The following is a 27,997-nucleotide window of genomic DNA, read 5'->3' on the forward strand; positions in this document are numbered from 1 at the left end:
TTATCATCTTTTTAAAATTAAAAAATTAATATTCAAGAATGGATATGCTTTGTATTGAGAAACAAGCTGCAGTGGGAAAGTAGCCCACTGAGAGACGGACCACCACATTGTTGGTTTATAGTCTTTTTATTGGTTGATAATAAGAAAATGATCCTTTTGAGTACATTTTTTGAGGTCTACTTTATTTCACAAGACATTAGTCACGTTTGATTATTCCATCAGCTCTCATTTGTCACCTTGCTCTCGAACTCCATTCATATCCACGGTCACGCCTCGACAGGAAGTGACGAATGTAGCCACGAGCGTGACGAACGGCTTGTTCGAAAATACAACAAGGAAGTGACCGTTTATTGTAAAGGGAAAATAATCACGGGATAACTTCTCTTCAAGTCGGGGGTCACCTCGCTCTATTACTGGGTGTCGGGGGGGTTGAAGTCACCGTGGACTTGCACGAGAGCCCTTTTTCTGATCGTCTCGAGGGATTCTGCTTTTAGCCAGCTAGCTAGCTAGCGATGAACACGGACGTCGAATTTCACATCAGGCAGAATTATCCGTGGACCAAGCTTCCAGCTAATGTCAAACAGGTACCGTGTTTAAATGTTTCCACGGGGGCAAGGTGAGGGGGGGGGGGGGGGGGGCACTGCTGTGTCGTGGACGGTGAACACGTCAATGTCACCGCGGTGCACTCTGTCATACAATCAGCTGTCAGTGTCGCACGACTCTCCGACCTCCTCTGCAGAGCGTTTTTCTACATTCATCCGGAGCCACAACTGGCCCTCTTTACATCACAGCCACTGAAGCTTCGCTGCATCACATGACCGACTGTTTGATATGACGCGTCACATGATTTCACCGCGTGCAAATAATGCATTCACACTTTTCTGCTCAAATCACGCGGATTGTTTTACTATTAATTGTCTGCATAAATTCCTCAGCCTGCATACAACGTTACTTCGTGCAATTACGCCATCATGTCGTGGTTAAGTGAATGCGAGTGTATGTGCTCCTTTTTTAACTGTATCCCTGTGCATCCTCACCAAAGATGGATTAGACTACTAAACTGTCTCATAACTCCAGGGCCTCATGACTCCATATGTGCCAAATGGTTTTAGCTAATGTGACTTGAGTTTCCAAGATCTTCTTTCCCTATATAGACTTTGACATTTCAATTAAGGGTGTGTGCTTCCTCGTACATTTAACATCTATATTCCTTACTGTGTGGATGTAAATTCTAGAGGCCAGAGGTTGATGTGGTCCTAAAAACAGAGTCTCTTGCCTGCGGTTACTGAATGAATGTACAGGACCTGATACAGCCGTGATCATCACCTGTATGCTGTGTTTTTTTGCTTCTGCAGAGTTTGGGGAACTCTCAGCGTGAGTATGAGAAGCATGTGCTGCTGTACAGCATCCGCAACCAGCTGCGATTCCGCAATAACCTAGGTGAGTTACGTCGGTCCCTCACGTGAGTCCCATACACCTTGTACTGATGCATCATAATTAGTTGTGGGATTAAAAGACAAAGAGCAAACAAATCCTCTTGCATTAAATAGCTCAAGAATAAGGTATGTGAGTTTGTTGACTGGCAACATGTACACCCAGGTTTATCAGGTACATTTGTCTAAAACAAATGCATCCTAATACAACAGTGCTGCAAAAATACATCTTATTATTTAGAATGCATTGGCTCTTACTTGGTTTATAGAATGCCTGGAAGTGTTACTGCATGAACACTCAGCCGTGTGTGTGTGTGTGTGTGTGTGTGTGTGTGTGTGTGTGTGTGTGTGTGTGTGTGTGTGTGTGTGTGTGTGTGTGTGTGTGTGTGTGTGTGTGTGTGTGTTTTCTGAGCAGTGCGCCACGTTCGGAAGGATGAGCGCAAGTATTATGAGGAGCTCCTGAAGTACAGCCGGGACCACCTGATGCTGTACCCCTACCACCTGTCTGACATCATGGTCAAAGGGCTGCGAGTCACTCCCTTCTCTTATTACATCGGAATCATGGAGGTAAGCAACTTCAACCACCGTTCTGTTAAGCAGCTTCTCATACACCTGCACATCTGTCTTTGTACTCACAGTATGTCATCTAGCATTGCTTTCTTCTGAAACCCGCAACAATAAGATGGTGATTTCACATTTTCTTCTGCGCTTTCAGAACAATGAGCTGGGTGAACTCAAAACTGAAGCGCAGGAATTCTTAATTGTGCAGCAGCAAAGATTCTCTTATTTGTTTTGGGAACGTTCAGTGTTTTTAATTGAAATTGAACGATGTCTTCAGTTTTGGCATCCCTGAAAAACACTGCTGTAATGACAGTTCAGACAAACCCGAATTCAAGAGCCTATTATAATAAGAAGGATCTGAGGTTTTAACAACCCCCTGCAACTTGGAAATATAAAACATTATGGTACACCTGATAGATCTACGATAGAGGTATCCTTTTGTGCAGCTACACCTTTGTTGTATAGTCAGTATGTATAAAGGAGAAACCTAATGTCATTGGCTAGAATTAGTGAGTCCTGCACTTGCAATTACATGTCGTCACATGCCAAACATTACCACCGCTATGAGGCAGATGTATTCAGTTAGTCTATAAAATATTCTTCAGTTTTAGAGGAGCTAAATGTGCTGTAATGTATTTCCTATGTTGATGGACTTGGCATCAGTCAGGCACTAGGTGTCAGTCGGTGTCTAGTGAAGCCTCGTGTACCAGCTCGGGGACACAGAGGACTGATCCCAGGACAAACACACCCAGAGCAAATCTTTGCTGTGTGCTCTGCAGTCGGTTTGAGCTTTGTCTGCATGACGGCTCTCTCACCGAAAAAGCTCAGTGTGGCGTTTGATGCCGGCACAGTCGTGCTCACAGAGCACCGGCCTCTCAGAGACGTAGCCGGGTTCTCCTTGACTCATGACGTTATCAATTAGATTGCAAAGACTGAGCCCATGTGTTCACACGGCCGAGAGCGTCCATATTACATATAATAATTATGATTTCTTAATGAAAGTAATCCACCTGTAATTTAGTTACCTCTGTTTTGTTCAACATGAAGCTGATTTCATGTGTATTTCTTGTATGTATGAATTTCTTTGGATGATGTATTTCCATAACTTTACCGCCCCGTGTGTTTACACAGAGATGGTACGTTTAGATGCTGGCTGTCTTATTTGATTGTTCCACATTCAGCATACTTCCCATTTCATTAGATCATATGTGACTAACATGCCCAGTGCTCTTTCCTATGACTTAAACACATGAATAAAGACAAACCATTTAGTTTTTAGCTTATACTTAAAAAGGATTCACCCTACTTCCTATGCATGCTGAACTAAACTTGACTAAGCCTCAGTTGTGACCACTGAATTGCTGAAGGTTATGTTGTATTTTCATAATCCGTCTTAAGCACTTAATGAAAATGGGGTTGTAGAAATGAGCACGGCCGCCCCAATCTGCTAATCCTGTTATTAATCAGAGGCAGAGGGACATGGAAAGGGGAAAATTAGTTTAATTCTTCTTTTCTCCTTTCTGTTTTCGCACCTCCAGGATATTATGAACAGTGAGAAGAGTTACGACTCCTTGCCCAACTTCACTGCTGCTGACTGTGAGTTTTCCCCCCTTCTCTCCCACACTGTTGAAATGACTTTACTGGGCTTCTGTGTACCTCCCACTCCAGCCCTCTCTGTGTCTCTGCTCTGTTCTTTACGAGTTTGTACGAGGTAAGAGAAAAGTCACAGTGAAAAGATGTTTTCAGGAACCTTTGGGATTTAAATGATTTATGATTCATATATAGCGCCTGTTATGTAACTAGAGCTGGAATGATCCATTGTTCAATTGACAGAAAGTTTTGATAAATTGTATTAAAAGTATTTTTTTTTTTTTTAGCAAAATTCCAAACATGTATTTGTTCAAGCTTCTTAATAGTGAGAATTATTTTTAGGAAATGTTTTTTTTCTGTTTGTGTGAAACTGGTTTTCTAACACAGAGTATATCTGAAGTAAATTAAGCCAATCAAAATGTTTTTTTAGGAAGTTGGGAGAAGATTGGCAGCTGGATGCCAGGCTTTTGGCAGGAGCAGCTCATTTCTGTTGCTCAATTTCTTGACAGATGCATCCGTTTTTCAAAATGTTTTCAGTTTGCTTCTATGCTGTGGAGGCTTGGATTGACTGATTCTCAAAAACCAAAACATCAGAGAGCAGCTGTGTTCCTCAGAAATGATTGCAAAATCAGATTAAGATTGTGTCAAAATTGAAAGTCAAGTGTAAGTGCAGTTGTAGCACTCTCTGACTTGCTGCTGTCAAGTGAAATGGGCTTTGGCTTTGGCCTGTTGGTGACTCACTCCTGACTGTACAGGACCTTCACGCTGTGGAGACAGAAGGCTGCCAGCGGGCCGTTGGAGCCGTGCTACCAGGGGCTTCTCTCCTCTAATCTCCCTGGAGGAGCTATGGAAATGTGTCATGCAGAAGTGGGTGGATGGCGAGGCGGTGAGAGTGTTTCGTGGGTGGATGTTTGTGTGTTGTGTCTGTGTCTTGGTGAAACAACAGGATACGTATGTAGGATTCTGCTGCGTTAGGAGGCCGAATTGCTAAAATCCATGACTGGTCCCTGTTTGCATTGGCAGCCGTCCCAGTACATTCTGCTCTGCCCCTTCCGGGCCTGTGCATCATGGGCTAGAGGAGGGAATAAAGTGGGATTTAGAGCCAACATTTGCATACCTCCACCTATATAAAAGCTATAAAACTTACTTTATGAGCCAGTATTTTCTCAGACACGTCTAAATTTAATTACAGATACAAATGCATGCACACACCCTAACTCCTATTATCTTCAGAAATACCGCCTTGTATGTTGGCAGGTGGATTAGTGGATTAGTAGAGGTGTGTGTGTGTGTGTGTGTGTGTGTGTGTGTGTGTGTGTGTGTGTGTGTGTGTGTGTGTGTGTGTGTGTGTTTCACAGAAAGTATGTGTGGATGTACTCCCTCAGCACAGTTTGGATGAGTCACTGTTGCCACTCGTCAAGCTCCTTCTTTCTCTGAAGTTACTCTCTAATATGAAGTTGGAAATATCCAGAAAAAATGATTCTCAAACTTCTTCCTGTAATTCTCTGTTGTAATTTTTTTTTGTAAGCCTCAGAGCTTGTAATTGAAAAATGCCAGAGACACTTTTGCAGCTGCACTGCAGCCAGAGCTATTTGCCTTAGTGTTAATGTACAGCGACTACAAGTTCATGGCCAGTTACTGAGGCCTGATTGAGTTTTATTGGCTTGCCCATGTTCTCATTATCCCACAGGTCTGCGGCTGCTTGGCATCGGGAGAAACCAGTATATTGACCTCATGAACCAGTGCAGGTCTTCCAAAGTAAGAGATGTTTCTAAAATAGCCTTTTAGATAAGCATTCATAGAACAACACTTCATACATTAAGCTCATAGATTTGTTCTTTTTAGCACATTTAGTGTAATATGCTATGAAAAAAGTAGAATATTTAATCCAGCTGTTTCTCCCCTGATTGGGTGGTCAACAACAAACTGCATATCAATTGTCAATATGCCGACACGGCCTCATAAATGTTACATTTTCCGTATTTTATGGAAATATTTTTACCACCATTCTCTTATATGTAAGATATATATATATATATAATCAATATCAAAATATTAACAAAATAGCCTTGTTTATTAGATTTGAGTTACTTGATCTCACTTGTCTTCTTTGTCAGAAATTCTTCCGCAGGAAATCAGCGCGAGACCTTCTACCGGCCAAGCCAGTGGAAATCTCTGTGGAGCCGTGGTGGACGGCCCAGACAGGCTACATCACCGAAGACGATATCAGGGTGAGATAAGAGAATTACTTCTATTTTTACATGTGGCAATATAATTTGATAATAGGCATTGTTTAGATATTTGATTTTTAGTGATGGCAGGCTGGAATGGCTACGGTGAGAGGAGAGAGGACAACTTCTTTTATTCTTTTAATCCTCCTTCCCTTTAATGTAAATTGCTTTGATCTACAAAACAAGTGTTGGAAGAATGAAGTGTGTTGGCGTGATTTTTACCCTGAGCTGTCATTGAAATTCACACGTTACCCACCAAGCTACAATCGTTAATCCCATGAGCCCCTGCACTGCATGTGGAGATCTCATCTGACTAAAAATACATACCTGCCAAGTTCACAACAGTTCTTCTCCCCTCCACAAGAAAAAAAATCTACAGTTATCATATGTAAATGTATTCATCCTCCCAGAGACTGCACTACCACTGTTGTTCACTGGAGGTGATTTTTGACAAACAAAGCCACATGTACAGGTATGCTTTAATTGTGTGTGTGTGTGTGTGTGTGTGTGTGTGTGTGTGTGTGTGTGTGTGTAATTACAGATCTGCTCTCCAGCAGAGAAGAAAGCCATTGATAAGATGATAGATTCTGGTCCTCAGCTGGCTGGATCAACGGAGTACAATGTGGTCTTAAGTAAGAAACTGTCACATACTATGTTCCCATTTAAAAAATTGTATCTACATACATCAAAGTCTGAATTAAATTATAAATTATGTTTTCTAATTATCCTTATAATACAACTTTAGCAAGGGGCAAAAGTCTTTTTACAGCTAAAGTGTGAACATAGTGGCTGATACCAATGTTGCAGTTTAAGGTGTGTCTTCAGTGTGCTGGAGTGAATTTGAAAGATGAAGCACAGAGACCAAGTTTGTGTCCATGCAGTTTAAATATCAATTAGAGAGCAGCCATGAACCTCGGCCACTGGAGTGCTTTTGACTGAGTGGGAGCAAATTAAATGCAGGAGACACGGGGCAATTTGAATACAAGTAGCTGTTCAAATCAGATTTGATTGGCTAAACTGTATTTCCGCTCCACACATGATCAATAACATGGGCTCATCTCCATGGCATGACGTGTGAAGGACTCAACCAGACATGTCTCCATTCTCGGCTCAGATGGACGGCATAGCGCTGCAACCATGTCTTTAGGTTTAATTAAAACATTCATTTTTAAGGATTCTGTTACTCTACAGAATTGTTGTTTGTATTTTTATTTTTATTCAATAAGCATTTTCCAAAAGGTTTGGCGTGTTTCATTCAAGTTTGTAATTTGGAGTTAAAAAACAAAACAAAATCCTAATACCAAATTTTAAACCAAATACCAACCCAATAATCAAATATCCAAATAGTCGAATATTTGGGTAAAGCCTTAGATACTATGTCAAATGTGCTAACACACTACTACTTGTTTGTTTTACTCCAGGCTTGTACAACCGGGGATTCATCTACTTGGATGTTCCCATATCTGATGACAGCTGCATCTCAGGTATGTGCGTGTGTGTTTTTTTTAAACATCCTGCCAATACTGTTCTCAAAGTAATTACCTTGACTAAACTCTGTGAATACCTAAATCACAACCCTGGGAACAAAGGCAGGCTTTATGGGTAATGGACTAATCTGAAACAGCGCATGTCATTACAGATACATACGTTTAAAGAAGAAGACAAAAAAAGAACAGTTTAATTGCAAAATAAAACAATATTTGTGGAAATATTTGTACAGTTGTTTGTCACTGTTTGTGTTTTTAGTGCCCCCGCTGGAAGGCTTTGTCATGAACCGCGTCCAGGGCGATTACTTTGAAACGCTGCTCTACAAAATCTTTGTGTCCATTGATGAGCAGACAAACGTAGCGGAGGTAGGCTGTAGAAATGGATGTTATTGTTCTCGCCTGCTGTGCTCATTGAACGTAAAATGGCTGTGTGCGTGCGTGCGTGCGTGCGTGCGTGCGTGCGTGCGTGCGTGCGTGCATGCATGCTTGTGTGTGTGTGTGTGTGTGTGTGTGTTGATCAACTTTTCAACCGAGTCCTATTTCTTTTCTCCCTCGCTCTCCTGCTCCTTCCTCCTCCTGTGCCTCTCAGCTGGCGAACGTGCTGGAGATTGACTTGGACTTAGTGAAGGTGAGTATCCACTTGCTGCAGAATGTGCGAGTCCCATTGTAATGTGTGGATGAAAGTGCTGTTTTTCACAAGAGGAAGGAAACATGGTAGATCTGAGAAATATGGCCCCTCTTTCTAAAAATGTATGCTGTCAAAACAGAGAGGTAATTTCCTTTGGTTCCACAGTGGTTTTGAAGTGGTTTTGAGAATGCTTTTAGCTCTTCTGTGTGCTTTAAGGCACACAGTGTAGCAGTAGAAAGAAATTAAGTGAATGTTTTGCTCATTGATGTTTTGGAGCCAAATTTTTAGATTTAAGTTTGGCATCAAATCTGAGAGATTAAAACTATTTTTTCCTTGTTTTTTTTAAAAAAAATGTATTTGTTTTCCTACGCAATTTGTTTTATAAATATATCTTGTATGTTATTTTTAAGATATTTCTGCTCAGTTTGGCTGTTTGGTTTACGCACAGTACACCTGAGAGATAGACTGTGACACACACACGTTTTTTCAGGTTAGATCCATCATGCCCCATGACTCTAACAGAGGGTTCAGTTGTACCATTCCAGTTGAATTGGTGCTTGAGTTTGACACATTTCCCCCCAGTTTCCTAAATGCTCCCTATCAGACACAGAGCCAAACTCCCTCTCGGTGTTTTGACTTCCAGTGTGAAGAGCTGAAGTCATTTCAATTCCTGCTGCTGGATAGCATCACTTAAGAGAAGTGTCTGAAGGCAGCGTTTGCTGCAATTCTCCAGGAGAGACCCTGTAACTTCAGAGATGATTGAGATGTCTGAGAGGTCTCCTTTGTGCAGAACTTTTCCCTTTGTGACACAAGTTCAACTTTCTCTTGTGTAATGACTACCTCACGGCCTGAGTCACTTCGCTGTGTTTCTGTTGATATGATAAGAGGAGGGCTAAGAGTTGACCTCAGCTTGCACCTCAGAGGCGTTGAAAGCAATGAAGCCCGCCATACTTAACTGAGCTGGCCTGTTCAGCAGGAATAACATATTTTTCGGCAAGGCAAATCTCGAATTAAGGAGATAATGAAAAAAACAGCCAACTGTTTAGTGGAAAGTACACAGTGTTACCTTTGCTCTCTTTTGAGTCACTAGACTTTTTAATAGTAGATCCTGTTGGGCATTGAGAGAACATCACACAAAAGAGTATTCACCTTCTTTTTAGTCTCTATTCTCTTTTTCATTCCCCATTTTCTTTGTCTATCCTCACCTGAAGTGTAACACCTCAGTAGTGACAGTCCAAGAGGGTGACAGGTCACAGGTTGAGGATATATGACAGTGAAAGAGTATCAGATTTCTGTGGACCAAACCAGTCTTTTGACTCTGTTTTTACATGTGCTTTATCAGAATGCAGTTTCCATGTACTGTCGTCTCGGCTTCGCTGTAAAGAAAGGTCAGGTGATCAGCTCAGAGCAGCTCCACCCTACCTGGAAGAACGCCCCGTCTCTCAACAGACTCAAGTATGTGCAGGAGACCAATATCAACCATTCACCACTTAGAATAAAACTGGAAGTGGCATGTGTTGAACTGTGTTAAACTTGGTTTATTTTACATTTTTAGAAGTATTTTTCCAAAAAAATTTAGTAAACAATGCTAAAATGTTTCTGGTTACTTTAAAGAAAATTACAACTGGGGTCTCCAGCATCTATTTGTCCACCTAGTAAATCCTTTAAGAAATCCTTTAATTTAATAAACTTGGTTTGATTGTGGTTTCACTGTGGCTCTGTCCTCTGTGTTAGGAGCACCATGGACCCTCAGAAGATGCTGCTGTCCTGGGAGCAGGGCAGTCCTGTCATGGAAGGAGGCTCCTCAGCCACCGACACCGACACCACCAGTCTGGAAGAAGGTCCGTGTGGTCACACACACACACACACACACACGCACAGATGTTACTGTGTATGCAAATATATACACATCTTGATGTATGCACACAAAACACTTTCTGAATATCTTCAGAAGTTTTGAAGCAGCTGTGCTAATTAATCCCCAAGAAAGCTCAGCCATGCTTCTGAAAGAAATTCTCACATTAATGTGTTTTTGTTTAACTTTATTATGTATGTTAAGCGGGACTGTTGCTCAGACTAACAAATTGGATGTTAACAAAGTCGCTTTTCGACAACCACATTTACATGTTAATATTCAATTTAAATGATTTGAGAAAGAGGCATGGTTTTGGTTTTGGTTGGCCTGTGTAAACACATTGAATTTTCATGAATTTAAAAGCTCATATCCTCTATTTATGAATGATACAACGTAGCAATTGTGCTATTACATGCATTGATGGTGTTGCAGAGTGGTATAGCTCTTGTTATATGTATTTTTGTTCTGTGTCTTTGTAGCAGACACAGGAAGCGTAAGCAGCCTAAGCATCCCAGCTGCACCCACAAAGAGGATTGCCTTCCTCTTTGACTCCACTCTCACAGCCTTCCTCATGATGGGCAACCTGTCTCCGGTTAGTGACTGGATGTGCACATGAGAAAATGCACAGAAGGCTTAATAGAGACAGAAATATTTTTAACAAATTTGTACATCTTGATCCCTCCCTCTTGTGTCCTCCTATCAGAACCTGAAGAGTCATGCAGTGACCATGTTTGAGGTGGGTAAGCTGTCTGATGAGACTCTGGACAGCTTCCTGGCTGAGTTAGAGAAGGTGAGACCAGCAATGGAAACAAAGAAAACAAAGTCATGAAACACCAGAGGATACTAAATCAAAGTACAAAATAAATTATAGGTCTACGTGTACATTTTCACAGGTATACACTCAACTTGAATGTATTCCCTGGTTTCAGGTGGAGAGCACAGCGGAGGGCGAGGCCCAGCGTTACTTTGACCACGCTCTGACCCTGAAAAACACCATCCTGTTCTTGCGCTACAACAAAGAACTCACTCAGGACCAGGGACCTGACATCCCAAATATAGGTAATTATACAGTTACGCCCTCTTTGTCATCCCCTTCATGGGCAAATACATGCAAGATCCAGGTGTCATGCACCTAGCATGCTGGTTTTGGTTTTAAGTTCTGATTTGCCGTCGGCAGGCTAGTGAAATAGAAACTCATATTTGTGTCTGCTGTCAGCACACAGTTCCCTTTGGGCTTATTAGTAAGTATTTAGCCAATTGACATCATCTGTTACACACATGCAGCCAACATTTTTTTATTGTTAAAAAATTATTTTCAAATCTGCAAATATTAATCGGAGAGAAATTTAAGGTGAGAGAAATTTAAGGTGAGAGCTCGATAAATACTTCTATTTATCAAAGTATTAAAAACTGCAATTCAGGAATAAAAAAATCTGGTTAAAATCAGATTTTTGGGGGTTAACTGACACTAATTTTCAATAAATAAGCAGCTAACACTTTCTCCCAATTTTCATTTCGTCTCTATTATTGAAAGATATTCTGAGCTATCTTTACTACGATTGCGGCGAACAACTCCTGTAAATGGCTCTTTTTCATCCACTTAAACTTCTTCTGCGGTCTTCAATAATAAGTAATGAAGCATTTAAAAGTTATATTTATGGGAACAAAGAGGAAAATGGATTTTCTGTTTGTACTGCTTTTGGCAAACGTATGTCTGTCTCCCCTCATCTGTGTCTGAATAGTTTTACTTGAAAATGGTCATATATTCCTGTCAATCCAGAGTGAAGCTGTATTGTTCTTCTGGTGTCTTGAGGGGGAGCAGGAGAGAGTTAGTTCTCCAACGACGACAAAGCAAATCTTTGCTTTCCATGTAGCCACCGTTGTGCCACCAGATGCCGTTTGTTTGGTTTGGCAGGGGGCCTCATTTCTGATCGTCTTATCTCTCAGTTGTCTTCAGCTGCTGCAGGAGGCTGCTGAGAAGCGAGGGCTCGCTGGCTGAAGCTAAACTAAACCCGCAATGATGCAAAGACTGATAATAATGTTAATAATAATAGCAATAAAAACAATAACAAGGATACTCATAAATTACTATCGCATTACAGAAATCAGCATCCTAAGCTCTTTTTGAAAATACAGTATGAAGCAGCAGTCTCATTACGTCAAGTGTTTGTTCCGCTCTTATGTTGTGGAATAAATATAAACATCTGGTCCTTGACCTGTTCTACAGAGTTTCAGTCAGTTCTTTGCATTTGCGAAACTCGACTCTTGTACTGATTTATTTATTAAATTATCACCATTAGCACATCATAGACACTTCTTACCCCTTAGATTTATAATTAGGAGGCAAGAAGTGATTATTAAATCCAAGAATGCCAAGTTTACACTGTGTCCTTTGAGAGGACAGTCTTGACAGAAGTCCCCTTGGCGAGAACACTCTTCTAAACACCACGGCTGTGGAGAAAGAACCTTTACTCTGCTTTTATAGTTACTGTTTGATGTAGCCACTCTTGGCATATCAATTCACATGATTTTTATTTGTTTTCATTTAAAGAATAAATGTCTCATGTCTGTCCAGTGTGTATTTATAAGGCTTTAGAAGTTGAAACTGTCCCCCTGGTTTTACTAGGCTTCCCCTTGGACATGCTGCGCTGTGAGAGCCTGCTGGGTCTGGACCAGGCCACCTGCAGCCGTGTCCTCAACAAGAACTACAAGCTGCTGGTCTCAATGGCGCCGCTGAGCAACGAGATCAGGCCCATCAGCAGCTGCACGCCTCAGGTATGACGCCTGGAGGGAGGGAGAGCAGAGGGGACACTGTGCATCCTGCTGGGATTTTCGATCAAATGTTGAAGGTCTTAGAGTTGTGTGTTTGTGTTTTACTCGACAGTTCATGGCCGTGTGCGTGCATGCGTGCGCATGTGTGTGTGTGTGCGTGTGTGTGTGCGTGTGTGTGTGTGTGTGTGTGTGTGTGTGTGTGTGTGTGTGTGTGTGTGTGTGTGTGTGTGTGTGTGTGTGTGTGTGTGTGTTCTCTATTTGATTGTGTTTGCCCTCTTGCCTTGTGTACACAAACGTGTGTGTGTGCGTGCGCACTCGCTTCATGGACACTCAGCCTGCAGTTGCCCCCAACAACAAGGCTACACACAGAGAGAGAGAGAGAGAGAGAGAGAGAGAGAGAGAGAGAGAGAGAGAGAGAGAGAGATAGAGAGAGAGAGAGAGAGAGAGAGAGAGAGGCAAGGCTCATGGGTAATTATTCTGCCTGGCCATACTCCAGCTTTCTAGCTGAGCTCAGAGAGACTGAGGGAAAGAAAGTTAAACTCTTGTTGCGCTGTTCACGCTGCTGTTTATTCTCACACTGCTGGGACTCCGTGAAGTGGAATTCAGTGAATTCTTTTCTCTATTTTCTGTTCACATCTCTAATAACAGCTTCAATTTCTGCTTCGCCAACATAAGAACGACACAGACACAACTAGAATGGTCTCAGTAGAGGGCAGGTCTCCATCAGGTGTGTCTGCAACAACCACTGCTGTATTGTGTGATTGAATGAATACAATCTACAATTGGCAAACCTCCTGTCTAGACAGAAATGGGCTGTAAATTGTGGTGTCACAGCAACCACAAGAGGTCCTTGAGCATGCAGTCATAACTGGCCATGTAGCATGAAGCGGCACCTGCCCCGTTTCTAAGCGGGGAAGTCGTTCGCACCTAACACGGTGGTAACTCCGTCGGCTGTCCCACCTGCTAGGATATACGTTCCTTTTTGAGGTGTTGGAACAAAACCTTCGCCCTTTTATCTCACCCCGTAGATTAATTGTCTTCTTGAAATTCTTTTACGGCTAAAGCCCTAGGCGTTCTCAATGGGATGCAACCCTAGCACCCTGTATATAATAGTTATGTACTTCGTCTGTACTTTACTGTTGCCTATTGTGAACATTCTCACCATTTTATGACTAACACTGCCAAGTCTTCATTCAGGGTACTTACATTAAGCTCCTCTGATTGCTTCAGTCGTCACTTCTGATCACACCATCAATGGACAGGGGAAGAGGGTTACATTGTTTTAAAGGACCAGAATACTTTGTTTGCTTCAGACACTTACAAAATGTAAGGCTGTATTTTTATTTAAGTTTTTCACACAAAAATCACATACAACAAATTCAATTCAATAAAACAGTCATAGTGCTACAATACTAATTTATTCTAACACTCCTACTATAAGGAGTTCGCCTCTTTATCAGTTTTCACTGATTTTGCTATGAGGTATATCTAGTCTCTATCCTAGAAATCTCCCCCTTTCTCTTCTCTCTGCTCTGCTGTCTCTGCATGTTTTTTCTGGAGTTTTGCAGGCTCTCTCCGTTTGCTCTGTCTGTGAGTTTTTTCTTCTTTTTTTTTTTCTAAGTGGGTAAGATAGCATAAGTGTCTTCTGCCCCCACTTCTGAGGGGGTAAGACAGTAGAAGGGTCTTCTTGTCCTCTATTCTAAGGGGGCTAAGACCCCTAAGTCTAGTTGGGGGAAAAAAGCCCAAACTCACAGATTCTCTGCTCCTTTTTATGCTGCTAAAAAGCTGGAACCTCCTTCAGGCTCATGCGTCACTCACATGAAGCCTCCTCTCTAAGTCAGACACAGAAGGTAACTGGTTTGATCCTGTTCAGATGAGGAAGTAGTGTATAAGTTTAGAGTGATTACTTTATATAAGGCATATATGCAGTTTAGATGTTTAATCATATATATCAAAAAGTAAAGCAAGTTATAGGTTTAATCACTTCTATCAAAAATTAAAAATGTTTATAGGTTCAATGGTTATACGTTGATTCAAAAAGGTTACAGGTTATATCATACTTTTCTACAATCTCTCAACATCCTCCTCTGAAAGTATCAAAGTATTAGAGCTTACAGTCACATTTTTCAATAGTCTCTTTTATTAGGTCCCCAAAACTGTCAGCGGCCCGTCCGGCCTTTGGGTTAAACCAGGAACATGGTTTCCAGATGTCGTCCTCCGCTGAACACGAACATTTCTCACCAACTAGAGAAAGTTTTCCCAAATTGTGAGCCTCAGAGAAATTTCCCCGTCTCGAGTGGCATCCTGTGGCCTGCTGGTAGGAGGCTGGGCAACAGTCCTCCGGAAGCTGGTCCTGTGTCCTCAACCTGCTGATGCTGTCCTGGCGTGACAGGTGTTGTCTCCATTGGAGTTGTCTCTCCGGGGCCTGCTCCATGGGTTCAGCCTCTGGTTCAGGTCCTGTGGGCTTAACTGCTTCAGGCACAAGTTACGGCTCTGTGGGGCCTGCTATCTAGGGCTAGGGAGTGTGGGAGAGAGGGTTGCAAATACTGTGTTGTATCGGCACTAGGGTCCTCTGCATACTGCGTCTGGTCAGGGGAATGAGTTGGCAGTGGGGTGTCTAGCCTCCTTTTTCTGCTTTCTCAGAATCTGAGGTATTCCGGGGATATAATTTAGACTCTTTTGATCTATGTCTAAGTTATTCACTAATACAACAATTTCTGCTTCATTCTGGAATACTTGGAAGTCAGATTTATTTAAATTTAGCTAATTTGTGAACTCTTCCCAATCTGCAGGGAATTCTACTGGTTTCTTAAAGGGCTCTGGTCTTGATTTATTACCTCCTGTTTTGGTTTTAGTGCGGGGCTTCTTTGATCTAGTGCTGATAAGGTGCACAGGTTTACACCGTTTCGTGCCTCTTTTCTTTTTCTTGGCCTTTTGTCCTCCCCTGGAGGTTTGAGTCTTATTTGATTGGCCTTCTGTATAGATACACATAAATTAATTAGTTATTATAGGGTATCCCAATGCGTGGGTTATAACACAAGCTGTTAACAAACGTATTAACAGTAACCTAGTTTACGTATTTTCTTTGGTTTTTAATTAATCATTTTTGGGGTTTTTTGTGATATATCCAAAGTATATTATTTTTATCAGCAGAAATGCTCCTACAAGCTTTACAGGGCTTTGTGAGGGTGTATTGTCATCCTCTTTTTTTCTTCCCCTGAAACAAACTTCCACTTGTATCTGACCTCAAAGTCAGCTGTGGGCTGTAAGGTCACAGGTTCATAATGAGATAGTTTATGGTCTGTTCTTCAGTTACCAAGAATTATAGAAATACAAACACTATGCACATTTCACTCTGTATATATATTATAGTAGTGGGATAAGTAGATATTTTTAGATAATTATTTGTTTTATGTTTTCCACAATATTTGATACTATTAACAGAGAGGGTTCTTTCCTGCTTGGAAGGATGGATGCTCAGTACAGCAAACATAAATATATCACCACACTTGAGATACTGAATCTTCCCAGGTATAGTTTAAAGATGCTAAAATAGACATAATATTTTATCTACAACGTTTAAGGCATGGTTCCTTATTTTGTCATAAATGATCATATTCATCTTAGACATAAAGGATTCTTCCTACCATTGTCACAAGGCTCTGAAGATGAGTAAAAGGTGAGTATTGGGAGGGATATGCTTCTTTCTCTGCACATGTTCCATTCTCCTATAAGTCCTAATATTTGATTACTCCAGTATTTCTCCATTTTTTGTTCAAACTTTTTTTGTTCCTCATGGTCAGAGTCTGTGCATTTTAGCATTAGATCTAATTTTCCTTTGTCATAGACGAAGGTATGAGTTACCCATGACCTATTATGTTCTCCGGAGTTACTGCGGCCCCATCTCTGTAGCAATGCCAATTCGAAGAGGTCAATTGAGGGGGATTTTGCAAGACTTTACACTAAGACTGAAAGCCATTCCAGCTGGAAATAGTGCAATTAGGTTTAGTTAAGTTTAAATCAGAAGTATCTAGCTGATGCAGAAAGATTACTAGGAAGTTTCTTAACTATAACGTTCTGTTAGTATGGCAAGCAGCTGATGTGTTTGTGGTTTGTAAGCATCCAGTAGTGGGTAGGTCAACATTAACTTTTTCCCATGTTATAATCTGTGCTTGTTTATACATGGTAGTCTTGGAGGCATATTTCCACACAGTCCTTTGACCCAAAGAGGCCCAAGTGACAGAGGTTATGACCAATATACTTAATAGCACCATAAGTTTTATTAAAGTCCTAAGTAATTTGCATTTCCATTTAGCTTTTTTCTTATTCACTGTGAATTCCGGTTGGTCCGGTTCTTTTGGAGGTGTTTGTGGATTCTCAGGATCATTTATAGGTTTTATGACCCCCATCCTCCTATGATCCTTAGGAGACACAAGAGCACTCTTTTGTTAGAATTTTATTCTTGTCCTGGTTAAACCATCTGTTTTGAGACAGGTATAGATCTATCTGTCACATGTGGTGAGTCCCATGTTTTCTCCCTTGCAGCAATTGCCTGGTGGGTAGGTATGGTCCTTTCTGACTAAATTAGCCATTAATCCTATTTTAGCAAAATCACACATCGTGACTCTGCAATGCCCTGGGCCCTCTGTAGCCCCATAAGCGGCAGTTTTCTTAGGCAGGCTATTTCTTTCTGATCTCATCCACTTTTATCAGTATGTGTCTGTATGTGGCGTTTTGTTTGTTTCTGGGGGTGGGGTTTTTGTTTTTTTCTTTTTTCTCCTTCTCCACTCTACCTCTGTTAGGTGGTCAAGGGCTATACATCTTCTTTTGTTCTTTGTCCGCTTCAGACTGCGAGTGTACTTTGGGTGAATCCCTCCCTCTTTTTTTTTTTCTTTCTTCTCTGATCTTCCCTTTTGAGCATGCAAAGGGAAAGCATGTTGATTGTGAGAGGTTTGTGAGAAGATACATATTCTGTCCTCTTTTTATTCCATCCTGGGTTAGAGTAATTTTTTGTGGGGTTTCTTTTTCTCTTTCTTCATATTGGTCTGGTATTCATTCAGTCCAGGTGAGGCAGTTAGTGGTTTTCAGGGTCTAACACCCTCATCTTAGTTCCTCCCCTGTCCTCCGTGTGACAAGACATTTGGCAGTGCGTCTGTTGAGTGGGTGGTAAATTGAATAATCTAATCCCTCATAGATCCCACGGCATAGTTACATTATATTTTAATTTCAGGTTTATATGGTATTGAGTAAATTATTTCACATCCTGCTTGTTCTAATTGGTCGGTGACTATTTTATTTTTAAATGTGTCCTGTTATCCATTCTGAGAGACAACGGGGCTGTGTCTTTACAGTTCTTGCGGGGGCAGCACGAGAAGGATACACTTTTGTATCTCCACCAACATTATCTGTGATAACTAGGAAATACTTGTTATCCAGCGATGATGGGATTAAAGGTCCCGCTACGTCAGCCGTAGTGTTCTCCAGTTTTATGATTTTGAATGTGCCTCATATCACACTTCATGCTTGGTATACCGCTTTTTAAGCGCAATCTTCGCATTGTCTTTTCATAATATTAAAGTTCTCTTTTAATTTACAAAAGGTTAACTAACGGTTTTTGAGGACTTTCATACTTTTCTACGATCTCTCAACACCACCCAAAATATTATGCAGTTTGCCGTGAGATCAGCTGTGGATGGATACATAGGTGCACACTCACATATGGACTCACGCACACATGTGGTTCATAGCATATTCCCCCTGGCGGAGATAATTATTGTCCTTTGTCTCTGTTGCGTTCATGTAAGAATTGACATGTAAAAAAACGTCTGAGGATGTAGACATGTGTATGCATTAGTTCTGCTCCTGTACACTTACATATGTGTACATGTTTGTTTCTCCCTGCAGCACATTGGCCCGGCTATTCCTGAGGTGAGCTCCATCTGGTTCAAACTGTACCTGTACCATGTGACCGGCCAAGGCCCGCCGTCTCTGCTGCTCTCCAAAGGCTCCAGGCTCCGCAAACTGCCGGACATATTCCAGGTGAGCTGAGACTTATAATTAAACAGGCAGGTAGGTTAAATAAGTGTAGGTCGTCCACAGTTGAGTTTGTATGCTCATACAGACACTGTATATGAGCTAACGAAATCTCTTGCAAAACAAATTTAAACGACTTGAAATAAAAAAACTATTTTAAATTGGGACCTTGCCGTTTCAGTTGGTAATCAGAACACTGGAGGTAAAATTCAACACAGTTTCCTTCCTCCCCGTTAACCTTCATTTCTTAACAAAGCACCTAGCACATCACTATCACAGGCATACCAAACTCTGCACCTGCATTTTCCCCCTCCAAGGCTTTCTGATGGTCTTGAAATTTTTTAACTATCCTGGGAATGTGCGAAAGGGAACAAAAGAGAATTTGATGAAGTGAATTCTCAGGGGAGGAAAGGTAATATCATGCAAATGGGTCATTTTATTGGAACATAGCAGCATGTATTTTTCTACTTCTGGTATACTTGGCATTTTATTCAATCGAACAGTTTTTCTTGACGGTGAACTTAACTGTAGGATTTCCTCCATCATCACTTTCAGAGCTGAGAATAATGAACGTAACAGAAAAGAATTAACACATTTATTTCATGGAAAAGATCTGCCTCAGTTAGGGAAAGCCATGCAACCGTCAGTCACAGTGTGGAGATTTCATTATTTTTTGTTTGGCGTAGTGAAACGTCAAAAAGTTGATCGTATGAGTGATGTTTCCTCTCCTTCAACTTTGTTTTTGACTGAGATGATGTACATGTAGAAACTTATCAATGTTCTCACCATTGTAGAGGACAGAAGTAGTCTTTTAAGTGTTATATGAAATAATAAATGAAATATTAGATGTATGAAAAGCATTGTTATCATTATTATTAATCACTCACCTCAGTATGGTGAGTGATGAGCTGTTGTACTCCCATCACGCCCCAGTCTGGATGGGTTCAGTGATTAGCAGCTGTGGAAAAATCATTTCCTTGACCCGCTTTTTCTCTCTATCCAGACCTACGACAGGTTGTTGATCACCTCCTGGGGTCACGATCCCGGAGTCGTACCTTCATCCAACGTGCTGACCATGCTCAACGACGCCCTCACACACTCTGCTGTACTGATCCAGGTAGACACACACATATGAGCTCCACTTTTACAGTGTTGTTGTTTCAGAATGTTTACATTCATAAGCAAAATACAGCAGGTCAACGGAGCAGACAACAAAGACATTGTATAACCAGGCAGAGAAAATTAATAAGTAATGCAAAAGCTAATAAGCAACCAGTATAAAAGGCCAGTTAGTAGTGCCAATTTAAGTGCATTCAAAAGCCAAAGTCAAATGGAGGGCCTTAAGCTGCGCTTTGAGTGACTCAGTGGAGCAGTCAGATCTGATGTGGTGGGGTAGTTTGTTCTAAAGACTGTAATGTTATGTATCTACTCTTTGTGTGTTTTCAATAATAACATATTTGTTGGCACTGTGTGGATATATAAACTTGTGTGTGTGTGTGTGTGTTACCCTCAGGGTCACGGTATGCATGGCCATGGAGAAACTGTTCACATCCCGTTCCCCTTTAATGCAGAAGATCTGAAAGGAGGTGAGTTATTATATGGAGGTAAAGCTTTAAAGTCACTTAGTGACAGCCTCAATCAAAGTAATGCAGTGCAAGACTTTAAAAAAACTTTAAAAAAAGAATGTTAAACAGATATTTCGCTTTGATTGTTTTTATTATTTTTGAGCAAGTACTTTTCTTTTTATGTTGCTACCTTGGCCAGAACGTTTGTAAAAGAGATTCTGAATCTCAATGGGAATATTCCTGGTAAATAATGGTTAAATAAATAAAATAGATGTCACTGCCGTGTGGTGCATCAATTAAGGACCTGCTCTCCGTCAAGCTGTGCTCCTTTCTCTGGTGACTCAAATATTATTCGTTTTTGGCTTTGAGGGTTTTAAGTAGTCAAACATCATAAAGAGACTTTGAATCCTCTGAAATCCTTCTCTTGTGAATTTGTGTGCAAAGCTTAACACTAACACTCATCCCTCTAATACATTTTCTATTACAAAATGACACCCTTTAGGAATACCATACCATTCAGAGATATTAACAGAAGTATATCTGGAATCCCCTTTATCAGTTTGAGTGCTGACCTTTAAGCTGAACTCCCATTGTTTGTGTTGGCTCTCCTTCCTGTGCAGAGTTCTCCTACTCCAACATGTGTGTGCACAAGGCGCTGCAGAAGCTGAAGGAGAACGTGGACCTGGAGCACCAGTGCGGCTACATCACCATGCTCAATGCCAACAACAGGCACCGTCGCAGGGCCAGCGACAGTGCTGAGTGCAGAGGTGGGGAAATTCTTTTTTTGACTGTGTGCACATGCAGACGAGACGTATAGCTGAATTAGTAACAATGTCCTTGCCTCTGATGGCAATTGGCACTGATGGTGCAAATTTGATAAAGACTGCTCACGGTCCAGTTTGATTATTCTGTTTGTCTGCCTAATTGTGTTCCTTATTGTGATAGCCTTTGCTAATGGATGTGGATCGAACAGTATTATCCTTTACCTAACTGATTGAATGTTGCTGATGTAATTTATCACAGTTTGTTTAGTATAGATATTTATGTACATAACAGTTATGTCCAGATTTTTTTTTTTTTTTTTAAATTAACAGACTTCTGATATTTATTCTGAAAAAGGAATGATTTCCAAAATTTTGCATTTATTGAAGCTTCTTAGCTGAAAGGCATTAAAGCTGTAATCTCGATGTGAATCAACCTTTCTGTGCCTTAATGCTTATGAAAATGTGTTGCTTTCCTTCAAGGCGACACCCATCTAGGTGGAGGCCTGGACAACAACGGCAGCACCGAGTCCTTTGAGCTTGTGACAGAAGAAAACAACGGGGAAATCAAAGGAAAGACAGAAAGTAGGTCTACTTTTTTGGTAAATGTAAGGAATACTTCACCTACAAAATGACCGTTTGTTACTCACCCCGTGTTACCTTGAATTCTTGAAGGAAACTTAGTTTTTCTCACTCGCCTCCACGGTGAATGGAGAATTAATAAAACACAGAAAAGTCTTGATTAATTGAAGTAATTGGGGGCTGCGTAAAACTATATTAAAACATCTGTTTATAAACTCATAAAACTTTGAGGCTCTCTTCAATCACCGTGAAGGCATGCAAGAAAAATGTCCTCAAGAATTCAAGGTAACTCAGGTTGAGCGATGTATATACAAATGGTTATTTTGTGGGTGAAGTATTTCTTTAATGTATGTATTTTTTTTATATGTTTTCTATACTTAATCTGATGTTTGAGAGCTGGGAGAGATGGAAAAGACCAGAATGGGAGTCCAGCATATCCTTGTTAATGGAATGTGTCTCATGTATGTCACCCCCTCCTCTCCCTTGCCAACCCCTTTCTTTCAGCCCTTTCATCTGAAGATGAGTGGGTCCCTCTTGAACTGTGCTTCGGCATGCCCCTCTTCAGCTCCGAGCTGAACCGCAAAGTGTGTCGAAAAATCGCCTCGCACAAACTGTGCAGCAATGAAAGGTACAAAAAAAAACACTCAGCATCCTCCAGGATTTCACTTTTGATTAAAACATTGACAAAAGTGTAAAGACGTGTGTTGTTGAAGTGCTAGACTTTATCTTTGTTGTCATTTCAGCCTTCAAGAGCTACTTCACTCGAGCCGAAAGCTATCGCTGAAGGTGTTGAGCTTCGTGCAGTCATTCCAGGTAAAAGCACTCTGCTGTCCTTTCAGGTTGCCACTTGAACTTGCAGAAAAGAAAAGAAATAACAATGTCCAGTGAAAAAAAACAATAGTCAAGGATTTAAATTTACAAATTGAGTCTCTTAAAATGAATCAATTAAAGACTGATTCATAATTTATGAATGTATCTAATTGAACTGTTGTTTTGATCTGGTTTAGAAACAACAATATCCACAATACGATATTTTGAGAGAGAAGAGAAGGTTTTTTACAACGTGGGGTAAAACCATAAATTTGTTATCTTAAGATAATTAAATATTTGACACGTTTAACATGACAAAATAATATGATTACATTTTTCATTTGAAATAACAGGCAAAAAGAATAAAAATGGGCATCCCTAAAGTGTCATTTTTTATGTTGAGATAATGAGATAATGAAGTCATTTTGATATAATTAAACTTTTTGATATAGCTTAAAACAATTACCAGCCACCATGACTGCTTCTGGCAGCTATTTTATGAAACCTTTTGTTTTGAATCATAATAATAATGCAGTATACTATTCTTGCACCAATGAATTCATCCTTATTTTGTTGCTGTACATTTGCAAAACCGACAAATATATTTTACCAATGAAAATAGACTTCTAATTGAAGGTAAATATTGAAACTAGTGTTTTGTGAAAAAGTGTTTATTTTATTTTATTGAAAGATGAAAGACGGACCATTAACATACCAAACATAAAGTTTATTGTACATCTATTGTGCAGAAACAAAATAAAGACATGGGAGAAAACAAACAAAGAAACAAAACAGAAATTCAAGACAGTTATCATAGTTACATTTTAGAGCAGTAACATGGGGTTATGTGAGAGTTGGGCTGAGATAGAAATTAGATATTCTCAAAAAGACAAAACAATATAAAAATATGAAAATATAAAAAAGCCTAATTTAATAGAATGGAGATAAGCATGGTGAATATGTAGTTTTTAGTTTTTTTCCTTTGTGTAACTGAGCCTTTTACCCCTTCTGCATATTTCATACATACATTTTAAGACTCATGATTTAGCGGTTGTAACCGGAGACCGCCATGGTTGGTGGAGGCATACAACCGTGATGCGATAATTATAGTTTGTCCCGGAGAAGTTTATCCTTGTCCCACAAATCATCCACTCTACCTGGTGTTCTGATCTGTGGCATTTGCCCTGTGTTTGGCAGGACGGCATACAGCCCTCTGACCTGGACAGTGGCGTGTCGAACCCTCTCAGTCAGCCCCCAGCGGAGTCTGGTGTCCCCCTGCCCGCCCTCAACCTCCTCTTCAAGGACGGGCAGCTGAGGGAGTGGAGCGGACGGGCCCCTCCTCCTCTGGATATCACAGCTTTGCAGAAGGACCAACCCACATAAGCCACCCCCCTCAAAACTTCCAGATTCGGTCAAACAAAAAAACGTCACCTCATCGAAAAGGACCACCTTCTCATTGAGGAAATTGTTATTTGAGGTCCAACCCTGCATCTTGTCTATCAGTATCATGGGAACATGAGCCCCAGCACTTCATTCACCTACTGTATGAGGAATCATCCTTCTGACTGTGTTGCCAACACTGGTTCAAACCCCCTTCGTTGTTCCCCTCTGTGATTCCTCATATTCGTAGCAAGGCAGTGTTATCTGTTGGAGTGGTGCTATTATCACAGTATACAACAGTGATGCAGGTAAACAGCATATAACCTGGAAGACCATTTAACGGGAAACTTCACTGCCCCCCCCCCCCAACCCTACCCTTCAATCGATGGATGTTCTGTGAGAGCGGAGTGTGAAGTGGTTAATAGTTGTATAGATGTTCTCAAAATGACCCACAAAATAAACAATGGAGTGTTGAACAGACATTTTCAGGAATCATTCGACAATATGCATATTCTAGGACCAAGTTTTTGGATTTATCCGACGGAGTCCAGATACAGACCCCGCTGCCTCCCAGTGTTGTCTCACATTAAGTGATCTCATGCATGATACTGTTGCACTACTCCTACCATAAAAGAATACTTTCCTCTTTACTTGTAATCAATATTGGGGGCATTTATTATTTGCACTGTGCAGGATTTGTCCAAACCTGTGGATGAAGTAATGTCATGTAATTTTCTTTTTTTAAACCTTGGATCCCTTGCAGTGTGCAGATGGTTTTAGAGCTTGCCACAAGGAAGTGTTTCCTCTTGGAAGTTGACTGGGCATCAGAGACATTGCAGCTTTTTTTATTCTTTGTTATCATTTCTCAGTACAACAAAACACCAAAGACAATTTTCTTTTCCTATATAATACTTTTTTAAAATCTTTTTTTATTTATTTTCATTCTGCTGCCTTATCACTGTCAGCCAATCAAAAACAACCATGTTTTTGCTTATGTTTATTTTTTTTCTCCTTTTTTTTAGATTTACAAATGATTAATTTGCATTTGAATGATTGTCTATAAATAATAAAATCAGCAACATTGGGCCAACCATCGCCACTCTGAAGAATTCGACAAGATTAACCAAGTGTACCTAATTGCTTAGAACGGGAACAGTCAGGTCTGTGTGACCCGGGCCTGGTGCCACTGTTTCCTGTTGCCAGTATTTCTCCCTGGATCAACTCCAGGTTTGTGTGCAGGGCGCTCTTTGCCAGCCCACCACATTCTCCAAGGGATTTTGTTTACACCATGTTTTGAAAAATGGGGTTTGTAGTCTAGAGAGAAGAAGGCAACTTCGCTGTGAAGGCTGTCATAGACCCCTGGGATGGAAATGCAAATGCTTTGCCCAGCATATCAGAGATGTGATGGCCCAAAAAGTGTCTGAAGTCTGTCATGAATTTTTAGTGTGGCTCTGATAATTTAGAGTACTTTTTATTGCATTTAGAATGCTAACCTATTCTGTTGAATATTTCCTCTTTTTTTTTTTTTCTTTTTTTTTTTGAAGGAATCAGTCTCCTGCAGTTTTTGACCCATTTGTGGTTGTTGTTTCTAATAACGTGATGCTGACATAGAAAAAAGACACACGGTCCCGTTGAAGCATGATGGCTGTGTAGAAACTGTTGTGTGTATGTTGTGTATGCGTGTGTATTGTACACCTCACTCTTGGTGTGTTTTCACACACCCTTACCTTTCACAATAAGAGCCCCCATCTACCTGCCTGTCCGTTATCTAGTTGCTGTGCTCGGCCATCTCACTTATGCCCTGTCCTCCCCCAGGTATACATCTACTACAGTGTTTAAAAAAAAAATGCTAGTTTTATATGTCAGCCTATATTTTAGGAAATCTTTGTTGTAGCTTGTTTAATGGGACTGTGAATACAAATGACTGAGTTAATGATGATGCTCTTGTAATTAAATAGATACAAAAAAAAGAAAGTGACATTCCTTCAACATGCCCTTCTTCCATCCCTGCGCCATCTCCCCTCTGCTCCAGATACATGTTATTATTACAAATAAATATGTAAAAAGTATATGAAAATATGAATAAATATGTAATAAGAACAAACTCTTTTTCTCCCTGAAAAAGTCTCGGTGTCGTTTTTCCTGATGTATACTTTTTTTCCCACTGATTTCAACCCCTACTAGCTCCGAAATGTAGCCAGTCACATTACATGACGTTAAGTCAAACTCGGTAAATGTTTTCCTAGCCAGGTGGAACAGATGGCGTGCAAGATGCAGCGGCCCGGATGCTCTGTCCATCTGCCTCAAGTACACACTTGTTCATCCATCCTTGTAGATATAAATGAACACTTAGCTGAAAAACAATGTCTCGTATATGGATGGGGAACCTTTTGAAAAGCTATGAAAACCCCCACGTTTTTTTACCCTCACCAGACCGGTGGAGTCTCACGTCTCCCAGGCCTCCCTGCTCCAGTAATTTCCCAGCACCACAAATTACAGTGTGTCACCAGGGGTGTAAACTGGGTCATGCCACCTGAGGACAAGATGCTCCAAGAAGCGGTCAAATGGGCTGCATGTCACCACTCTAACAGTTCTTTCTCTTTTTCTAACACCCACAGCTCTGCACTGATGCTCGGGAAAGGTGCAATACATCTGCTGAATTCATTCTGCAGGTTTGTTATTTTTGATCATATGCATTGTCAAGCAGACTGCTGCGAGGCTTCAGGCTGAAATGGGAGCAAAGCTGCGAATATATCGGCTTCTCGAACACTGAATTCTTGTCCTGTGACATTATTTCAAATAAAAGTGTAAGTAGAACATCGTCACATGTTCCTTTGAATTGTGTTGCATTATTATGACGTCATTTCATGATGCTACATTTTATTCCTCTTGGTGCAGGTTGTCATAGATACCCACTCTCCAAGAAAACTTAGTTTATCTGTATTACCAAAAGAGACAAAACCACATGCAAGCAGCTCTGTGAGGCTGTTTAGAACAGCTCTGTTAGTATGCTAACATGCTAAAAATGACAATGGTACAAACATGCAGATGTTTAGCAGGTATGTTTACCATACATCATCCTTGTTTAGCAGTTAGTGTCTTGACATTTGACTATTAGCACTAATTACAAAGTATACAGCTGAGGGGAATGTGATTCATTTTGAAGACATTGAGTCAAAAAGTGTTAAAGTTTTGACCAGATGCTGGTGCTAGTTAAACAGTCAGGTCATTACCAACGTTATTTCAGTTCATCCTGAAGGGTTTATGAATGTCTGTACCGAGGTGGTGCAAGTGGTAAAGTTGGGCATCACCAAAGTCACACAGGATACATCATCTAAGGATCATGAATGTCTGTAAAAGATGTTGTCGATCTTGTCGAAACTTGACGATCAGAGATTTTAGTGGATAAGTTAAATTTGTGTGTGCTGGTGGTCTTTCAGGAAATGTTGGGATAAACAGAGTCCTCTGAAGGTGCCACGCTGCTGTTGTGGCTAAAATCGTCAAACGTTGGTTCGGTCTTGACCCTTAAACCTGCATGAAGATATTTGATTTGAACCCTGTGACCCAGGTTGAATTACCAACCAGGGAAAACATTCAATCTGGATTAGTCAGAGTTGGAAATCACACAGCGTGATCCTGTGCAGCTCTAAGAAAGCTCAGTCTCTTAATTAACATGATAGTCTTAAGGAGTGCCCAAAAGCCTCCATGCTAATCTGCTGAGTCCATTATGGCCAATGAGGCCATTCTGCCTGTTTAAACTAGATGAATGGATTACAAGGAAAGTTTTTTTCTGTTGAGACACGTGCCCTCATATCTACTGTACTGGATGACTTTGCAGTCAGTTTGTAAACGTTCCCTCCAGTGGGTACTTAGCTCAATGTTGGGGTCAAACTCAGGTTCATCTGCTCTCTTAAAGTTTGTGTCTCTGTTTGTCGCTCTTCTTCACAGAGTTGAACACCGTTTCTATTTACAGCCTGCCAAACATGCTCACACCCCTCTGCATCTCTCCCATGTCTCTCACTCACAGCCATACTATTTCCAAGACAGGTGTTTTCACAAGGAGGCTGCTGCAGCACGTGCCATTTTTGGGGCATATTAAGCACATTCTCCTTGCCTGTGGGATACAGTGAAAATAGCCCATAACTGAGGCCGCGTCTAGGCAGGCCACAAACCACTACAAACATAATGACGACATTATGGTCCCAGCAGGAGATGGAGATGGAGAAGGAGCAAATGACTGTGCAGCATCAGTTCATTCAAGGACAGACAGGTGGTCAAAACAGTAAATATCGCCGATGTTGGACCCCTC

The 27,997-nt window shown here is 40.9% G+C and overlaps 1 protein-coding gene across 2 annotated transcripts; it reads left to right on the top strand.

Annotated features, from left to right (window-relative positions):
- The first annotated feature begins 293 nt into the window (after positions 1–293).
- fam91a1 (family with sequence similarity 91 member A1) lies at positions 294–25,804 on the top strand. 2 transcript variants are annotated; one of them, XM_068728571.1, is made up of 24 exons: positions 294–584; positions 1,356–1,440; positions 1,849–2,000; positions 3,533–3,590; positions 5,275–5,342; positions 5,702–5,815; positions 6,357–6,447; positions 7,237–7,299; positions 7,562–7,668; positions 7,892–7,930; positions 9,273–9,385; positions 9,665–9,771; positions 10,265–10,377; positions 10,489–10,575; positions 10,715–10,844; positions 12,412–12,560; positions 18,462–18,596; positions 19,594–19,707; positions 20,104–20,176; positions 20,776–20,922; positions 21,400–21,501; positions 22,003–22,126; positions 22,242–22,311; positions 23,506–25,804. In XM_068728571.1, the coding sequence occupies exons 1-24, from the start codon at positions 513–515 to the stop codon at positions 23,689–23,691; spliced, it is 2,499 nt and encodes an 832-aa protein (XP_068584672.1). In that variant the 5' UTR covers positions 294–512; the 3' UTR covers positions 23,692–25,804. The 2 variants fall into 2 exon arrangements, with proteins under 2 accessions (XP_068584672.1, XP_068584673.1); XM_068728572.1 differs by having other exon boundaries at positions 10,268–10,377.
- Positions 25,805–27,997: the final 2,193 nt, after the last annotated feature.

Source organism: Cebidichthys violaceus, unplaced genomic scaffold (genome assembly GCF_023349555.1).
Source record: "Cebidichthys violaceus isolate CVI_PGR_0920_01 unplaced genomic scaffold, fCebVio1.0.p SCAF_42, whole genome shotgun sequence".
In the NCBI taxonomy this organism is placed as follows: Eukaryota; Metazoa; Chordata; class Actinopteri; order Perciformes; family Stichaeidae; genus Cebidichthys; species Cebidichthys violaceus.

Coding starts and splice junctions, on each gene's coding strand:
- fam91a1 (XM_068728571.1), top strand. CDS start 513: ATGAACACGGACGTCGAATTTCACATCAGGCAGAATTATCCGTGGACC. Junction 2,001..3,532: donor ATTACATCGGAATCATGGAG/GTAAGCAACTTC, acceptor TCGCACCTCCAG/GATATTATGAACAGTGAGAA. Junction 18,597..19,593: donor AACTGCCGGACATATTCCAG/GTGAGCTGAGAC, acceptor CTCTCTATCCAG/ACCTACGACAGGTTGTTGAT.